This window comes from Narcine bancroftii, chromosome 10 (assembly GCF_036971445.1).
Source record: "Narcine bancroftii isolate sNarBan1 chromosome 10, sNarBan1.hap1, whole genome shotgun sequence".
In the NCBI taxonomy this organism is placed as follows: domain Eukaryota; kingdom Metazoa; phylum Chordata; class Chondrichthyes; order Torpediniformes; family Narcinidae; genus Narcine; species Narcine bancroftii.
The window spans coordinates 27,773,503-27,792,278 of NC_091478.1; the positions used below are offsets into that span (position 1 = coordinate 27,773,503).

Here is an 18,776-nt window from a genome sequence, read left to right on the forward strand (position 1 = left end):
ACAGATAGTCTGAGCAAGAGTTAGCCATTCAGCCCCTTTGGATGCACCTGCTACACCATTCAATGAGGTTCACAAGGATGATTCCGGGAATGAAAGGGTTATCATATGAGGAACGTTTGACAGCTCTTGGCCTGTATTCATTGGTATTTAGGAGAATGAAAGGGGATCTCTTTGAAACATTTTGAATGTTGAAAGATGTGGACAGAGTAGATGGAGAAAGATTGTTTTGCATGGTAGTGGAGTCAAGGACAAGAGGGCACAACTTCTGGATTGAATGGCATCCGCGTGGAACAGAGATTCAGAGGAATTTCTTCAGCCAGAAGTTGGTTAACCTGTGGAATTTGTTGCCACGGGCGGTTGTGGAGGCCTAGCATTGGGTGTATTTATGGCAGAAATTGATAGCCAAGGTATCAAAGGTTATGGGGAGAAGGCTGGGCAGTGGGGCCAGAGTTGGAAAAGGATCAGCTCATGATTGAATTGAGGGTCAGACACTGGACTGATCTGATCTTGGCTTCAGCTCAACTTCACTGTTTGTTCCCAATTACCCTTAATTCCCCTCGAGTCCAAACATTCACCTGTCCCTACCTGGAATGCATTCAATGACTCTAACTCCACACTCGGTGGGTTAAAAAAATCCAAAATTAACAACAAGAACTGCAAAATGCACTGATACATTTGAATTGTGATATTCCTCACTCTAAACTCCAGTGAGTAGACCTGACTTCTCATTGTTTAGTCAAGAGTTCAACTGCACAAAGTATACAAGTTTAGGGGAGTTTATCAGGGTGAAGTCATTTTTTGCACAGCGAGTTGTGGGTGCCTGAAATGCATTGCCAGGGGTGGTGGAAGAGGCTGGTATAATGGGAACATTTAAAAGCCTCTTAAACAGGCACATGGATATGAAAAAATTGAGGAGAAATCTGGACTTGCACCCTCCAACATTGTGACATCATTAGAGAATGAGGATCTGCACTGGATTTGTGATTTTGAGCAAAGCTGGTCACAGAATCAATCAATACTCACCCCACCAGTCAAACCAAAAACCTTTTCGAGATCTGGAGGGGTCAGGATATCACGTCCAATTACTGAGCTCTTAAAACCTGGAGCATACTGCTCAATACAGTCAAACACTGGAAAAGAGAGGACTGCAAGTCATTTACATCTAAAAGCAAAACAGTTAGATTCGGAAAAGGGGGCACAACTTCTAGATTGAAACACAGAAGTGTGCAGAGATTGTGATTAAAGCAAAAAAAAAATGCTAGAGGAACTTAGCCAGTCCTACAGCACCCATAGGAGGTAAATATATACAGTATTACTGACATTTCAGGCTTGGCCCTTCTTCATGGTATGAGTTAAAAACCAAGAAGCTGTCAAAATAAAGACAGAACACTGGCCAGGGGAGGGGTCCAGACCTTCAAAAGGTGTTACTTGGATAAGAGAATCCATTTTGGCTCTGTGAAAGGAGATAGATGGAAAAGGGAAGAGAGAGAAAGGGGGAGGGAGAGAGCAAGGGAGCTGGGGGGAAAGGCTCCAGGGGGGAAGAAGGTGGAGGGGGTTCATGGATACCAGAGAAGTCAATGTTGATGCCATCCAGTTGGAGGGTACCCAGATAGAATATGAGGTGGTGTTCCTCCAATTTGCAGGTGGTCTCAGTCTGGCACTGCATGAAACCATGGACAGACATGTCAGCAAGGGAATGGATTGGGAAATTGAAATGGGTGGCTACTGGGAGATCCAAGCTTTTGCAGCAAACAGAGCTGAGGTGCTCAACAAAGCGATCTCCCAGTCTGTGCCCATTCTCTCTGATGGAGAGGAGACCACTGTGGGAGCTCCGGGTGCTTGAAAAAGGGCTCAGGCTAAATCATTGGTAATATATCTCTACATCGGGTGGATCCTGCAAGACTGGTTGAGTTCCTTCAGCATTTCTGTGTTTTTACAACTTCAAGATTGAAGGGCATCCACTGAGACAGAGATACAGAGTAGTACCATTAGCATGGATGTTAGTGCAATGCTATTACAGTGCCAGTAACCTGGGTTCAAATCTGGTCCTGTCTGTAAGGACTTTGTACATTCTCCCCGTGTCTGTGTGGGTTTTCTGTAGGAACTCCAGTTTCCTCCCATCCTTCAAAACATACGAGGTTGTAGGTTAAATGAGGTATTTGGGCGGCATGGGCTCATGTGCTGGAAGACTTGTTACCATGCTGTATGTCCAAATTTAAATATTTTAAAATCTTCAGCCAAAGGGAGGTGAATCTGTGGAATATGTTGCCACAAGCAGTTGTGGAGGCCAGGCTATTGGACGTATTTAAGGCAGAGATGGATAGTTTCTTGATCATCCAGAGCATCAAAGTTATGGGGAGAAGGCCAGGCAGTGGGGCTGAGTGGGAAAATAGATCAGCTCATGATTGAATGGTGGGCAGACTCGATGGGCTGAATTGTTTCCAGAGTACTTCCACTGTCCTCAAAGTTTGCCCATTCTTCATAATGTACCAGTTCTTTCTTTTGGCCACCCACTACTGTCCATGGAATTGTTGGATGGCCATTCAAGGAAGGATCACAGTTGACCTAATCCCATCTCTGGAGTGTGCTTCAGATTGTTTTTAACGATATAGCACAATAGAAGCTCATTCCAGCTATTGAAACCCGTGCCAACCAATTACAGTGCATCCAATTAATTTATCAACCCTGTATGTTTGGTAAGGTGGGAGGAAACTGGGGCACCTGGAGGAAATGCATGCAGACACAGGGAGAACGTACAAACTTCTTGCAGTGCAGGATTCTAATCCCAATCCGCATTATGCCAATTGTACGGCCAGATGTTTCCCAATTAAATACGTCCTGGATAATATTCCTGATGCAGAAGTTGCTCACCTAACGACAGGAAAAATATCAATAAAAATGAAAGTATGCAGTGAAAATTTACTAGAATGTTCCCGAACTTGAGGAACTGAGTTACAGGGAAAGGTTAAATTGATTTGAACTTTATTCCCTGGAGCGTAGAAGCGTGATGGGAGATTTGATAGAGATATACAAAATTATGATGGGTGTAGACAGAGTCAGCTTTTTGCACTGAGGGTAGGTGAGATACAAACCAGAGGACATGGGTTAAGAGTGAAAGGGGAAAAGTTTAGGGCGAACATGAGGGGGAAATTTCTTCTCACTGAGAGTGGTGGCAGCGTGGAACAAGCTGCCAGCTGAGGTGGTGAATGCAGGCTCAATTTTAACATCTAAGAAAAAAATTAGACATGTTTACAGATGGGATTGGTATGGAGGGCTATGGAATGGTTGTAAGTCAGTGGGACTAGGCAGAATAATAGTACGGCACAGTTTTCTGTGCTGTAATGTTCTGTAGTCTTTTGGTTCTATTCATGATCTCTTTCTCAACATTTTGTGGCAATTTAATTTAAACTACAGTAGTGATGTGCCTGCAGGTGGTAAGAATTTCAGTGCATTTGTATATTGTATTTGTGTATATACAATAAACTCTCATTTATCTCTTGAAGTTTGGTTCAATTAAAGTCAGTTGTGCCAAGCTTCAGGATGGATATTCAACACACACTTTACAACATCACCATTTTGTGAGTTCCCAATCCTTTCAGTTGGGGTTGGTAATGTACCTCGATCAGCATAGTAGTTTCTCTCCTCCTCATCCCACTCCTTTCCTCCTCTCAGATAGTAGGGAGTATATTGGGTGAAGATGGAGACTACATGGCAGTTTGGTGGAGCAAGGGTTGGATCCAGAATGGAAGGGATACACATTTCGATCATCGGTCTGTAGGTTAAAAAGCAAAAAAAAACCAGAAATCAAAAAACCCTGCAGATGGAGGAAAGCTGAAGTAAAATTAGAAAACTCAACAAGCCAGGCACCATTTCTGTTTCTGCAAATGGGACGTTGGCCCTTTATCACTGGAGGGATTAATCTTAAGAGCAGGAGGGTTCTACTGGCAAGGCTGTACCTGAAGTATTGCAGGCAGTTCTGGTCTCCTTACTAGAGAAAGGATAGACTGACTTTCTAGGTGGTGGAGCACTGAACATTATAGCACAGTACAAACCATTTGGCCTTCGATGTTGTGCTGACCTATAGAAACCTATTCAACAATCTAAACCTTCCCTACCTCACACATAACCCTCTATTTTTCTTACATCCAGATTCCTGTCTCAGAGTATTTTAAATGCCCCTATTGTACCAGCCTCCAACATCACCCTCGCTAATGCATTCCAGGCACCCACCACTCTTGTGTGTTTAAAAAAAATTTACCCATGATGTCTCCCCTAAACTTTCCTCCCCTTATCTTGAACAGATGTTCTCTGGTGTTTGTTACTGTCACCCCTGGAATAAGGTGCTGGCTGTCCACCCTATCTATGCCTCTCATAATCTTGTAGACCTCTGTTTAAAGTCCCTTTCATCCTTCTTCCCTCCAAAGAGAAAAGCCCGAGCATTGTTAACCTTGCCTAATGAGACATGTTCTCCAATCCAGGCAACATCCTAGTAAATTACTGCAGCCTCTCCATGGCTTCCACATCCTTTCTGTCATGAGGTGACTAGAATGGAACACAATATTCCAACTGTGGTCAAACCAAGGTTTTATAGAGCTCTTGAACTCAATCCCCTAACTAATGAAGGCCATCCATCCATAAATCTTTTCAACTACCCTATCAAACTGCGTGACAACCTTGGGCAATCGAGAGATTTGAACCTCAAGGACCCTCTGTTCTTCCATACTGTTAAGAATCTTGCCATTACTCTGACTTCAAGTTCAATCTTCCAAAATGCATCGCTTCACACAGAGGAGGTTCACCAGGTTTATTTTGGGAATGAAGGGTTTAGCTGATGAGGAGAGATAGAGTCACTTGAGAATATACTCACTGTTGTTTGGATGTGGCAGATCTTACAGAAACATAAAAATACGAAAGAGAAGAGAGGCAGAAAAGTTGTTTCCAGTGGTAGATGAGACTAGAACTGAAGCACATAGACTTGATTCATGCGAATAGCTTTAGGGCAGAGATGAGGAACTGCTTCTCTCAGAGAATGGTGAATCTGTGGAATTCACTGCCCATTGAAGCAGTGGAAACCTCATTGTATGATTTTGAGACACGGGTATATTTTGGATCATGGAGAATTAAGGGCTGTGAGGAACAGGCAAGTGGATTGAGATGATTCCACGGCCAGATCAGCCATGACAGGCCAGATGGACGACTCCTGCTCCTAGTTCTTGTGTTTTTTCACCACAGATGCTGCCTGGCCTGCTGTCATAAGCATTTTCTGTTTTATTTCAGATTTCCTCCACGTACATACTCTTCTGAATTTTCCTTTTATAAAGGAGTTTAGCAAAGGGTGGTAGGGATGTGGAATGAGCTTCCGGCAGACGTGGTTGAGGCGGGATCATTGGTTACATTTAAGGAAAGACTGGATAGTTACATGGATAGGAGAGGACTGGAGGGGTATGGACCGGGTGCTGGTCAGTGGAACTAGGAGGGTGGGGATTTGTTACTGCATGGACTAGTAGGGCCGAACTGGCCTGTTCTGTGCTGTAAGTGGTTATATGGTTAATGTCTTTTGATGAAGGGCAGACATTGTTCCTTCACAGCAAGGTGCCACAAAACGTGCAGAGTGAACCTCACTTTAACTATCCACTGTTTCCAAACCATCCAATTCTTTGCCTGATTGAGCAAGGCTTTGGTGCAAATATCATGGAAATAATCCCAGCCCTTCTTCATAACCACAATTTTACAGGGGCTTTGGAAAGGGAGGACAGGAGAGATTTACCCAGACGTTGCCTGGGTTGGAGGGTATGAGTTATGGGCAGAGGTTGAACAAACCTGGGTTGTTTCTTCTGGAGTGTCGGTGGCTGAGGGGAAATCTGCTGGGGGTTTATAAAATCATGAGACATTAGCTGCTTTCAGGTGCATTCTCCACCAAGAATGCACCTGCAGAAGCGGATGCAGACCTGTGGAATGGTCGTTCAGGTGGCAGCGCTGTCCACCTGAAAAGGACAACTGCAGGAGAGGCGCCTCAGAACCTCCAGCTCCCGTTCTTTTTGGACGCCCCAGCTGCCCCTGCCCTGATGTCCACCATCAGCTGCCCCTGCCCCGAAGTCCCACACCAGCCACTCCAGCCCTGACATCCTGCGCTGGGGGGCAGCGGGGAGGGGGCTGTCAGGCAGCGGGGAGTTAGGTTGCCGGGTGATTACCATCAGCCCTCCCCTTAGCAGCCGCTTTCAGGTGGCTGCATTCAAGTGCCTAGGGGGGGCTTCAGTGCTCCAGCGACCATCTCTCCCGGAAGAGAGTTAGAAAGTCCACCTCGGAGGTGCCTCCTGCTCTTTCAGGTGGGTACCCCGATAGCCGCATAGGGGTAGAATATGCGGCCTTACATTGGGGTATTCTGGCCACCTGAAAGAGCCTATTGATCGGGTGAACAATCAGAACCTTCTCTTCAGGGTAAAGCATCATTCCCTAGAGGACGTGTGTTTAAAGTTGGGGGAGGGGAAGTTTGTGGTAGATGTACAGGGCTAGTATTATTAGATTTGTAGTATTGTATTTTATTATTATATTTGCTAGTAACATATTTGGGCAGCACAGTTAGCATAGCAGTTAGTGCAACACCTTTACAGTGCCAGCGATCAGGGCCAGAGTTCAAATCCCCCGCTGTCTGAAAGAAGTTTGTACTTTCTCCCCGTGTCTGCATAGGTGCTCCAGTGACCTCCCTTCAAAATATATGGGGTTTGTAGGTTAATTGGGTGGCACAGGTTTAAATGGCCAAAATCAGCTTCTACCATGCTGTAAATGAAACTTAAATTTAAAAATTTAAATTTTACACAAGAACCTGTACTTGCATGATCTCCAGGATGAGAGCCCCTCTCCCCTGAGGTCCAGAGGCAGACTCTACTGCTTGGCCCTGCCTGCTCCACTTAAGCAACAAACCAACTTCCACATCTCCAGATCTCGCCCCTCACTATCTGTCACATCCTCCATCGTCCTGGCCTCTTGAATCTCTACCCTCCTCCAACTTGGACTTGAGCATCCCTGAATGTAATCCTCACTCCAGGCACATCCATGTCTTATCTCTAAAATTCATCCCTGGAACCTCTGCAGCCTTCCTATCAATAAAAATCCTCGTTGAGACATATTGCTGTGAGGCCATCTGTCAATTTTTGCCTGGTAACGAAATGGTGTGACAAATGCATTACATAAATGCACATTGCTGTGGTCGATCTGGGGCATCAGTGAATGCAGAGGGCCATGAGGGAGACCCTTGACCCCACAAACCCAGTTCTCTGGGACCCACCTGGTGGATGGAATTCCTCGGCTAGCATCTTCGTACGCCTGGGTTATGTGGGCCATGTCCTCGCAGTTTAAATGAATGGTGCCAGCCATGTAGCTGGCTGGGGGCATCTCCTCTGCCTTGGGCACAGCCAGGAAGCTGGGCAACCGATCCACGGCAACTGGCAACAGGAGGGAAAGGTTAGCCTTCCTGCTTTCTGCTCTCTGGCAGCTACTCAGCACTTTGTGGTGGCACTTACAAATGGTTCACATTTATCGTCATATGCAAAGGAGCAGCGAGAGAGTTCATTTCAGGTGCAGTCCAGTTGGTCAACCCATACATAGTACTAGAGGAAGATCAGTGTAGTTACTGAGAGAGACCAGCTGGGACAGATCAAAGAAATCATCATCTTACTGGCATGAGGCTCATTCAGGAGTCTGATAACAGCAGGAAATAAACTGTCCTTGAACCTTGCGGTGTGTGATATCACACTCCTGACAGGAACAGGATGAAGAGAGTGCAGCCAGGGGTGGGATGAGACTTTTAATACATTGGTTGCTTTTCCAAGACAGCGCAGGGTATAGATGGAGTTGATGGAGGGGAGGGGGAGGTGTGTGAAGGTCTGAGCCACATTCACAACCCTCTGCAGATTCTTGAGGTCAAGGGCGGAGCAGTTCCCATCCCACGCAGTGATGGTTTCTGAGAGAATACTTAAAATTATGAGGTGCCTTAAGAAAATAGAAATGAACTAGTTCACTGTGCAGAGGAGTGATATTTAAATCATTAGATTGTTCATCATACAATCAAAGAATAAAGGTGGAAGAGAAGGCCATTCAGCCCTTCAAGTCTGCACCACCATTCAATACAATCATGCTGATGATGTGACTTCCATCCCCTATTCCTGCTTTATCTCCACATGTCTGAATCCCTTTGGCCAATAGGGCCCATCCTGGCTATATCCAATGAACCATCCTCAACAACTTATTGTGGTCGGGAGTTCACAAGGCCACAACTCTCTGAGTAAAGAATTTTCTCCTCATTTCAGTCCTAAATGGCTTCCCCCTTATAAGTTACACAAACACCTCTTTTTTTTCCTCAGAAGATGAAGAAAGTTCATCATATCCACCCTGGTCCCTCAACAATGTTTCCAGGGCACCTAGCAGACTTTCTGGGTGCATCTCAGCGTGGGGTGGGAGCTAGTCTGCTCAAGGTCAAAAGAAGCTACAGAATTTTTTTTAATTAAGTTTACTTTTTTTTAAAATTTAGACATACAGCACTGTAACAGGCCAATTCGGACCTTTGAGTCCATGCTGCCCAATTTACAGTCCATTAACCAACTCCCAGTTAAGTTTTTTTTTTGAAGTGTAGGAGGAAACCGGAGCCCCCAGATAAAACCCGTGCAGACTCGGGGAGAACACAAAAACTCCTTATAGACAGAATGGGATTCCAACCCAAGTCTAGTCCCGGTCATTGGCACAGTAAAGGTATTGCACTAACCACTATGCCAACCATACCAGAGGGTAATGAATGCAGCTCAGAACATCACGCAAACCTCCCTCCCCTCCATGGACTCTATCTACACCTCCTGCTGTCTGGGAAAGGCAGCCAACATGCTGAAGGACCAATCACACCCCAGAAACACTCTTTTCTCCCTCCTCCCATCAGGAGGCTGATGGTTGCCAGGAAGAAACCAGCTGTGAAATCATGCACCAACAGGCTTTACAATCATTTCTATCCTGCAGGCATCAGGGTCCTGAATGAACCCCCACAACAGTGCTATTAAGGTTCCCCTGCTAAATACTGTCATTGTGCTCTTGTTTTTCACTTCAAACAGCTGTATGTTAGAGTTGACCTGTTAGACTGCATGTGGGAGAATCTTTCTCACTGTATTAGGTACAATGTGACAAATAAAGGGTGCAGAGGAGATTTACAAGGATACTCAGACTTGAGGAACTGAGTTACAGGGAAAGGTTAATCAGAGTCAGAGAATGAGGAGCGATTTGATAATACAAAATTATGAGGGGGATAGACAGATTAAATGCAAACAGGCTTTTCCCCTGAGACTGGGTGAGACAAGAGCTCAAGGACATGATTAAGGGTGAAAGGGAAAATGTTAAAGGATCATTAGGGGTATCTTTGCATAGAGAGTGGTGGGGGTGTGGAATGAACACCTGTCTGAATCCCTTTGGCCAATAGGGCCACATCCTGGCTATATCTAATGAACCATCCTGAAGTGGTGAATGCAGGCTCAATTTTGATATTTAAGAAAATTTTGGAACAGGTACATGGATAGGAGGGATATGGACTGGGTGTAGGTCAGTGGGACTGGGCAGAATAATAGTCAGCACAGACTAGAAGGGCTGAAGGTCCTGTTTCTGTGCTGTAATGTTCTATATAAACCTAAACATAGAGGGGGTGAGGGAAGATGCATCAAAGGGTGGTGGGGTCAGGAGCTCACTGTCTGAGAGGGTGGGAAAAGCAAAGACTGTCTCCATGGTTAGGCAGGACTGGGATGTTGATTTGAAGAGCCATCATAATGGACCCAGTATGGTTATGTGGAGTTAGGTTGGGGAACCCCTCACTGACCATCATAGACAAATGGGCTGAGTAGACTCTACCCTCTGCTACACTGTGATTTGTGAGCTGGGGGGGAACTAGTAGTCATTATCAGCTCCACATCTGAATGTGTGTATCATCCTCCCTCCACAGCCCCACTCACTCCCTCCTGTAACTTCAATCAGTCCAACCAGCCATCCACATCTCCCAATTCTGACCCATCTAATTCCCATCCTTCCACTTCTGTTCCCCTGAGCCCTGGAATTCTCCCCACCCCATTCCCCAAATCTTGCCATCCCTTGACAATGGGTCATCTTTTGCAAGGATGGGAAGGGGCCTGCAGAGGTCACTTCACTTGGATCTAACTCTTAACGCCACCTCGGAGTTTACCATTGATCTTCGTGACAGGCGACGTGTAGTCAATGGATGAAATTTCCTGGATGAATTCTTTGGGCAGCGACTCCTGATACAAGCAGAAAACAATTCCAGATTAAAGACTTGACCTGAATAAAAAAAAACTATAATAAAAACTGCAAATGTTGGTATTGGAGAAAGTCCAGAGGAGGTTTACAAGGATAATCCCCGGAGTGAAAGGCAGTGTATTAAGAAAGCAGCCTAGAGACTCAAGGACCAACACCATCCAGGCCATGCCCTCTTCACTCTGCTACCATTGGGAAAAGGTACAGGAGGCTGAAGACAAGCACTCACCAGCACAAGGCCATCTTCTTTCCCACTGCCATCAGATTCCTGAATTAACAATGAACCAAAGAATCTGCCTCACTTTGTTTTTGTCCTTTTTCTTACACTTTTTATTTATTTTGCATTGTGGTTTATATAAATATTTGCACAGTGATGTTGCCACAAAACAATGAATTGCGTGACATGTTCATGACAATCAGCTCTGATTCTGAAATGGGTTGTCATATGAAGAGGGTTTTATGGCTCTCGGTCTGTACTCACTGGAGTTTAACAGAATGAATACTGAAAGGCCTGGATAGAATGGACGTGGAGATGATGTCTCCTGTGGTGGGGGAGCTGGGGCCAGAGGACACAGCCTCACAATACAAAAGCATCCTTTTAGAACAGAGATGAGGAGGAATTTCTTTACCCGGGTGGGGGGAGTGGGGTGAATCTGTGGAATTCGGTGCCACTGGTGGCTGTGGAGGATGTCATCGGGGATATTTAAGACTTGGATAGATATGTTCTTTTTATAAATATTTTATTTTGAGGATTTTCAATCAACATGCAGTCCAAAAAGAAAAACATCAACGTCCATAATATTAACAAAATAATACAAATGTTGATATTAAAGAAAGTGAGAATAAAGAGTCAACATGGGATTCAATGATTACAAAGAAAAATTAGAATAATACTACAAAAATGGAAATTCAATGTCCACGTTGAACCAAAAGGGGGAAGGAGAGAATAGAAAGATCATAGAGAGAAAAAATAACAAGTAAGAGGAACCCTCCCACCCACCCCAGAAACAAGAATAAAGAAGAAAAGAGAAAGAATAAGAAAAGAAAAGACTGATAAGCTGGGGAGGTGACAAAATGGTGATATTATGAATGCAGTTAAAGGAATAAATTTCTGCAGGTGTGTAGTGAAAAGTGTGCTGACCGTCTCCCCTAAACATTCCTCCCCTCACCTTAAACAAATGTCCTCTATAGACAATAGACAATAGGAGCTGGAGTAGGCCATTTGGCCCGTCGGGCCAGCACCGCCATTTTAGATCATGGCTGATCATTACCATCAGTACCCCTTTCCAGCCTTATCCCCATAACCCTTAACTCCGTTACCCACAAGAGTCTTATCTAACTCTCTTTTGAACATAGTCAGCGAATCCGCCTCTACCACCCTCTGTGGCAGAGCATTCCACAGATTCACACTTCTCTGGGTAAAAAAATGCTTTCTCATCTCCGTCCTAAAGGGCCTACCCTGTATTCTTAAACTATGCCCTCTAGTCCTCGTCTCCCCCATCATTGGGAACAAGTAATCAGACTTCACCTTGTCTATCCCCCTGATGATTTTATATACCTCAATCATGTCCCCCCTCATCCTTCTAAACTCTAATGGATACAAGTCCAGTTTTTCTAGCCTTGCTGCATATGACAACCCTGCCATCCCTGGAAGTAACCTTATAAATCTGCGCTGCACACCCTCTATAGCTAGTATGTCCTTCCTCAAGTTTGGAGACCAGAACTGGATGCAATACTCCAGGTGGGGTCTCACCAGGGCCCTGTATAACTGCAGAAGGGCGTCTCTGTTCCTATACTCCAATCCCCTCTTTATGAAAGCCAACATTCCATTTGCCTTCTTCACAGCTTTCTGAACCTGCATGCTAGCCTTCAGTGACCGGTGAACAAGTACACCCAGATCCATTTGCACTTCCCCACTCCCTAGCTTGTCTCCATTTAAATAATACTCAGCTTTCCTATTACTTCCCCCAAAATGAATAACCTCACATTTGTTCACATTGAAATTCATCTTCCATTTAGCCGCCCACTCCTCCAGCCTGTCCAAGTCCCTCTGCATTTTCCTTACATCCTCCTCACACCCCACACCGCCACCCAGTTTAGTGTCATCTGCAAATTTGCTCGTTATTCACAATCCCCTCATCCAAATTATCAACATAAACTACAAACAACTGAAGACCCAACACCGATCCCTGAGGCACTCCACTCGTCACATCCTGCCATTCTGAAAAAGACCCATTCACTCCAACCCTTTGTTTCCTATCTCTTAACCAATTTCCTATCCATGTCAGCACCTTACCTCCAATACCATGCTCCCTGATCTTGCCCACTAGACTCCCGTGCGGTACCTTATCAAAGGCCTTCTGGAAGTCCAGATACACCACATCCACTGGCTCTCCCGAGTCCACCCTCTTTGTCACATCCTCAAAAAATTCCAGAAGGTTAGTCAAGCATGACTTACCCTTAAGGAATCCATGCTGACTAGCCCTTATACTATTATTACTGACTAAGTGTTCTGCTATTTCTCCTTTTATGATGGACTCCAATATCTTCCCCACCACTGATGTCAGGCTAACCAGTCTATAATTTCCCGTTTTCTCCCTCCCTCCTTTCTTAAAAAGCGGCACCACATCAGCCACTCTCCAATCCTCAGGGACCTCCCCGGAATCTATGGAACTTTGGAAAATGTCGACCAGTGCCTCCACAATTTCCATAGCCACCTCTTTAAGCACCCTAGGATGCAGCCCATCAGGCCCTGGGGATTTATCAGCCCTCAGTCCCAACAATTTACTCATAACCTCCTGCTTCTGGATCCGGATATCCATTAGATCCCCTACCTCCCCAGTAAAGTTCCCCAAGTCTCTTGGTACCGCATGACCACTACCCCCTAACTGACTATAACCTATATCCTCCTTGGTGAAGACAGTTGCAAAGTATTTGTTAAATCCCTCTGCCATCTCCTTGTTTCCGATAATAATTTCACCCTTGCCCATTTTCAAAGGGCCAATTTTAGACCGAACCAATTTCTTCCTCTTCACATACTTAAAAAAGCTTTTGCTATCCTCCGCAATATTATCTGCTAATTTCCTCTCGTACTTCATTTTCCCGTCTCTTATGACTTTCTTAGTTACCCTCTGATGTTCTTTGAAGGTTTCCCAATCCTCTAATTTCCCACTCCGCTTCGCTATCTTATAATTACTCCCTTTGGACTTGATAATGCACTTGATTTCCTTAGTTAGCCAGGGCTGCCATTTGCATCTCCTAGAGCCTTTCCTCCACTTTGGAATAAATTTGTCCTGAATCCTGTGAAAAATGTCCATAAAAACCTGCCATTTTTACCCAGTTGTCCTCCCAGCTAGTGTATCTTCCCATTTTATTTTGGATAGCTCCTCCCTCATAGCTGCAAAATTCCCTTTATTTAACTGAAGTACAGATGCTTCCGACTTACTTTCCATTTCCCTTTCTAATTGCAGCTTAAAAGTAACCATACCATGGTCCTCTAGTGTTTGTTACTGTCATCCTGGGAAAAAGGTGCTGGCTGTCCACTCTACCTATGCCTCTCACAATCTTGTAGACCTCTATTAAGTCACCTCTCCTCTTTCTTCACTCCAAAGAGAAAAGGCCTCGCTCTGTCAACCTTGCATCATAAGACACGGTCTCCAATCCAGACAACATTCTGGTAAATCTCCTCTGCACCCTCCCTGAAGCTTCCATATCCTTCCTGTAATGAGGTGACTAGAACTGAATGTAATATTCCAAGTATGGTTTTCTAGAGCTGCAACATCACTTCATGGCTCTTGAACTCAATCCCCTGACTAATGAATATAGAACATCGAATATAGAATAGACACTACAGCACGGTACAAGCCCTTTGGCCCTCGATGTTGTGCTGACCCATATATCCTTAAAAAAAGTTACTAAACCCACCCTACCCCATAACCTATTTTTATGGCCATTTAATTTTAATATAATTTTAATTTTTAATCGGCCATCTATTTTAATGAAGGCCAAAATACCTTAAGGCTTCGTAACTACCCTATCAATCTCCCTGGCAACCTTGAGAGGTCCATAGATTAGGATACCAAGGTCCCATATTGTAAAGAATCCTGCCAATAACCATGAACTCCACCTTCAAGGTCAACCCTCCCAAATGCATCACTTATCCGGATTGAATTCTATCTGCCACTTCTCTGCCCTAATGCTGAGACAGAATAGAAAATTCTAATTACCATTTGTCAATGGGATTTTCCCACAGAGTACTCAGAACCACCTCCTCCCCACCTCTGCCAGAGTGTGGATCATCTTATTGGTGTGGCCTTGAGGTGTAAGAGACATTTTTAAAATTAATTTAAGTTTGAGATGCAGAATGTGGGATGAACCCAGAGCGCCTGGAGGAAACCCAAGCAGTCACAGGGAGAATGTACATACTCCTTATCGACAGCGCTGAATGTCATTGGCACTGAAATAACATTGTGCCTACCATGCCGCACATCCTCCTCTCTCACCTCTGGAGTCAGCTGTAGGAAGGTCACGTCAGGAGTGGCGTTGGATACAACTACTTTGCTTCTGATCTCAGTTCCATCCTTTAGGACAACGCCCCGAGTGGTCCCACTCTCATCCACCAGGATAGCCTGCACTGGCTAATTACCCGAGAGAGAAAGAGAGAGAATGTCATTGAAGGCTGTTGAGCCCCTCTAACCTGTCCCATCATTCAATCAGATCATAGCTGATCGCTCATCACAGTGCCACTTTCTGCACCAATCTCTCAATTCCCTTACTCTACTGATCCTCAAATGCACAGAGTCAAGCTACCAATACCTTGTCAGCAGATGAGTCTCCAACACCACAAGAATACAGCAGACCAGATAGAATGGGGAGAGCACTTGTGTCAGGGTGTTGGGACTGACTGTACCAAGATGTACCCTGCCTCCTGCTGCATTAGCTGCAAATTGCAACAGCACAGAGGCTTTGGCCCATTGTCCCTCTCCTAGCTCTTTGGCCAGTCAATTCCCTGCAAACCCCTGACATTTATCCAGCTCCCAGTTGGAAGTTCCTGTCAACTGCATCCACCACCGCTTCCTGGATTACAGCATCATGCTGTGTATAGATAGTCTAGAACATTACAGCCCTTCAACCCCCAACATTGTGCCAACCTGTGTCCCTCAGCTTCTTTGGTTGAATTTTCAAGCCTATGTCCCTGACCTCCCCACCCCCATGTCACTGGAAATATTAGCCCCCGCCCCATCCCACTACAAAGCTCCCAATCCAAAAGACGGTGAGCAGACCCCATTGAAGGGAAGCGGAGGCTCCTACCTTTTCCGTGAAGATGGAGGCACCGTGAGCTGTGGCCACACTGGCGATGGTGTTGGAGAGGATGCCCATCCCACCTTCCACGTAACCCCAGGCTCCCTTAATTCCCTCCAGTTCCCCCATCACATGATGGAGTAGGACATACCTGCACTCGGAAAGAGACAACAGTTCATCTGATGAGTTATCCTCTCCTCAAATCCTGGGGGTAGGGGGCTCTGCCCCAGTTTACTCTAAATACAACACTTTCAATATTGCTGGAGGGTTTACCAGAACCTTGAGCAATGCACTCTCTGCTGGGGAATCTCAGTGGGTCGAGAAGCATCAGTGGGAGAAAGGGAATGGATGACTTCGGTTGAAGGGGAGGAGGGCAGACTCGAGGGGCCGAATGGCCTTGCCTGTTCTCCTGCGCAGGGCTGAAGCTGTTCACTAGCAGACAGTAGTCGGAGTGATGTTGAGTGCCCTACCCGGTCCCTGGAGACTGTGGGCTGACCATCGCTCCAATGATCCCATCTGTAGCTAGCGTCGCCTTCAGAGGTTCAGATTCAAACCACCGATGTAGAATCTGCCAGGAATACAACGGAGGGATTGACCATGATCTGGCAATGCAGAAACATCAGGGGTTCAGCACAATCCATTCCCCACACATTCAGTCCCACGGGACACTATAGGCAGACCTTTCCAAGTCAGGGGTAGTTCTGTTAACCCAACACTATTACAACACCAGCAACCAGGGTTCATTTCTTCCACTGTCTGCAAAGAGTTTGTATGTTCTCCCCGTGATCCCATGGGTTTCCTCTGGGTGCTCCAGTTCCCTCCCATGTTCTAAAGATGTAGGTTAATTGGTCACATCTCATGGAGTCAAACTGCAGAACTAGAAATCTAACCAGGCTTCTCATCAGAGATGGTTTTAAATAGGAAAGTCTGTAGACATTGGCGTTGAGTGCAATGCACAAACATGCTGGAAATACTCAGCTGCATTCACAGGAAGTAAGGGATAACCAACGATGGGGTGTCAGGGTGACACGGTTAGCATAGAAATTACCATAACATTATTACAGGACCAGCAACCCAGATTAGAATCCAGTGCTGCCTGTGAGGTGTTTGTACATACTCCTCGTGTCTGCGGGGATTTCCTCTGGGTGTTCCAGTTTCCTCCCACCCTTCAAAACCTACCAGGGTTGTAGGTTAATTGTGGTATTTGGGCGGCATGGGTTCGTGGGTAGAAGGACCTGTTACTGTGCTGCATCTAAATTTCCACTGAGAAACAGCAGCTGGATGTTCAGTGCCACCTTCAGGATGTCATTAAGCTGGAAGAGGTGAAGCAAAGTTTTACCAGGATGTGGCCGTGACTAGAGCGGTTGAGTTATAGGGAGAGGTTGGACAAGCTATGACTTTTTTCCATGGAAGTGTAGGAGGCTGAGGGGTGATTGTATAGAGGATACAAAATCATGAAGAGCCACAAATAAAGTGAATACTCTCATTCTGTTGCCCAGAGGTTTAAGGTAAGGGGGAGGGGATTGAAGAGGGGCGTGAGGGGCAGCTATTTAACTCAGAGAGTGGTCCATATCGGAATGAGCTGGCAGAAGTGGGTACATTTGGACAGATTTATCGACAGGAAGAGTTTGGTAGGAATATTGATCAAAGGCAGGGAAATGAGATTACCACTGAGTGCCTCGGTCAGCATGGACATGTTGGGCTGAATGTCCTGCTCCATGCCGTAGGACCACGGGGATTCGAGCCACCCTTCCTCCTGTTGGCGTCAGGTGGCTTGCTGGGTTCTGGAGGTGCCATAGGACAGTGAGGTATTCCTGCCAAATGCCAACAAACTGTTCTAGTCAGGTTGGTGAGTCAGTTGTGTGGCTTTGAGAGAGAAAGATGCCAAAGGACCTTACCCTGGATATTGGAGCGGTCAGTAGCTCATAGAATTGCGGGATGTCCTTGCCCAGTTTCAGACCTGCAAGACATTAACACAAGTGCAGACATTGTGTAGAGCATGTCGAAATGATTGACAGAGGAGAGCGACGGCACTGTGTTGGATTTTCAGTGAAAGTTCAAGGGAGTCTGCCTGTGGAATCTGCTCATGATCACAATCCTCTTTATGGGATCTTGCTGTGTACAAAGCTGTCTGTTGTTGTTGTTAGGAGTTTAAGGAGATTTGATATGTCGCCAAAGACTCTTGCAAATTTCTATAGGTGTACTGTGGAGAGCATTCTGACTGGTTGCATTCTGTGGTGGGAAAGTGCTAGGGTAGGTGGAATGGGGAGGGACAGGTAGGGTGGGGGTGTACATAGGTGTGGTTTGGGAGTGGGAGGTGGTGTAGGGGTGGGGTGGGTGGGGGGTTGCGAGTGGAGATAGGTGGGGTGGGGTAGGTGTGCCCATTGCAGGGGCACGGTGCTGAAATCTCACTAACGGTGATAGGAATTAGCGAGGATATAAGTGAGTGCGGAAGCTGGTGGAGTGGGACTGAGAGGCAGGGGATGATGGATAATGAGGAGATATGATTAGAACCCCACGAACCACGACAGGGGCTGGCCACCATTCAGGACAAGGAAAGTGTCCAGGGGGTGGTGTGGGAGCAGTAGATTGGCCACACTTCTGAATGGTAGCAACCACCCGTCAGGGATAATCTATCAGCCGGGAGAAACCCAGAGGTCCTTTGGGGAGTATGGGGGCCTTCAGCCCCAGACATGAACTGAGGTCTGACCTCCTCCTCCTACCTGTCTCAACCAGAGCTCTCACAGTAGGCAGCGATCGGAGCCTCTGTTTCAGGGGTCCGTATGTCAGCGATGGGATGTCCACTGGTGCTGTATCAAGCAGAGGTTGGATAGCCGCAGCACAGCGACTGATCAAGGCATTATACCCGGCATATGCCTGCAAAGCACAAGGCAGACTGTGGAAAGGCTGAAATAAACCCATTTAGTTCCTCCCCATCACACAGAGCCCTCTCACAAACCTTCGCACTCCCTGGGGTGGACTCGATGGGATGACTGGCCTAAATCTGATCTTTTTTTAAATACAAATTTTATTCAAAACTTCAATTACAACATAAGACACAAAACACAGTGAGCTACAGCTAAAAAACCACTATTAACATGTGGCAAAATAAAACCGTAAGAAGCAGTAATCACGACTGCCTCTCTATTACACAGTATTACACATCAAATTAAAACACG

The 18,776-nt window shown here is 45.9% G+C and overlaps 1 protein-coding gene across 2 annotated transcripts in view; it reads right to left on the reverse strand.

Moving 5' to 3' along the window:
• Nucleotides 1-18,776, reverse strand: part of pyroxd2 (pyridine nucleotide-disulphide oxidoreductase domain 2) — a 38,364-nt gene that overhangs the window by 4,895 nt on the left and 14,693 nt on the right. For both annotated transcript variants that reach the window (XM_069900346.1, XM_069900347.1), the window contains exons 6-14: nt 18,321-18,474; nt 17,496-17,557; nt 16,068-16,165; nt 15,607-15,748; nt 14,799-14,933; nt 10,208-10,280; nt 7,286-7,442; nt 3,618-3,772; nt 1,024-1,130 (exon numbers count right to left, since the gene is read on the reverse strand). In XM_069900346.1, coding sequence (XP_069756447.1) covers nt 1,024-1,130; nt 3,618-3,772; nt 7,286-7,442; nt 10,208-10,280; nt 14,799-14,933; nt 15,607-15,748; nt 16,068-16,165; nt 17,496-17,557; nt 18,321-18,474 — 1,083 coding nt within the window. The remainder of the gene's footprint in view (nt 1-1,023; nt 1,131-3,617; nt 3,773-7,285; nt 7,443-10,207; nt 10,281-14,798; nt 14,934-15,606; nt 15,749-16,067; nt 16,166-17,495; nt 17,558-18,320; nt 18,475-18,776) is intronic.